Source organism: Vittaforma corneae (assembly GCF_000231115.1).
Source record: "Vittaforma corneae ATCC 50505 unplaced genomic scaffold supercont1.127, whole genome shotgun sequence".
NCBI classification, from domain to species: domain Eukaryota; kingdom Fungi; phylum Microsporidia; family Nosematidae; genus Vittaforma; species Vittaforma corneae.
In genome coordinates, this window is record NW_006889960.1 from 1 (window position 1) to 767 (window position 767).

At 40.9% G+C, this 767-nt stretch overlaps 1 protein-coding gene across 1 annotated transcript; it reads right to left on the reverse strand.

Annotated features, from left to right (window-relative positions):
• Positions 1–585, reverse strand: VICG_02196 (uncharacterized protein; the record flags this gene model as incomplete). Its single annotated transcript, XM_007605579.1, has 1 exon — positions 1–585. A coding segment is annotated over one exon (585 nt), but the record flags the coding sequence as incomplete, so codon positions are not given.
• Positions 586–767: the final 182 nt, after the last annotated feature.

Genomic DNA, 767 nt, shown 5'->3' on the forward strand with positions numbered 1-767 from the left:
GGGGTTGGCAAATGCAAGCATATGAAAAAACACCATCAGATAAAGACCTTCGCTGGACCCAGAAATAGTGGAAAATTTGAGATATCCAGTGTACTTTTCAACTATTTCGACAATATAGAAGCCTGACAGCATGCACAAAAAGAGACAAACAAATATCTGGGAGTATCCTATCTTCAAGGTAGAACAGAGCATGACCAAACAAAAGAACACGTTGTTTGAGTCGACGAAGTGATCAAGAATCTTTCCGATCGCACTACACTGATTCGACTTTCTAGCATGGATTCCGTCTAGCGAATCTGTAGTAAGGTAAACCAGCACTGAAATGCCGTTAACAAGATGAAGGAAGCGTGGAGGATTCTTTAAGGTCCAGTCCAGCATAACTGTGAGAAGAAAGCTAGCTGTGATTGACAGCAATCCTATCCAAGTAATTGTATTCGGCGTAATAGATTTTGGAACGTGCTTTTGCAGAAATTCACAATATCGGCGAGTAATAAGCCTGTAGAGCACCGGATCGCCCACAGGCTTGTGGGTGTTGCTTGATATTCCTTTCAACTCTCCCAACGAAAACTTCTTGAACGGATACATTCTGGGCACGCATGGAAAATTTTGCAAAGATAAAACAATGATCAAATGCCTGATAGGACAAAAAGTAGTGTGCATAAAGAATTTACTAGAAATAGCTTGACAATATCTTGATATTTAGCGCCTTGGACATGCTATAAAATATCGAGCCTATTCTCAAGCTGAAGTGGATGCTTGACAGTCCC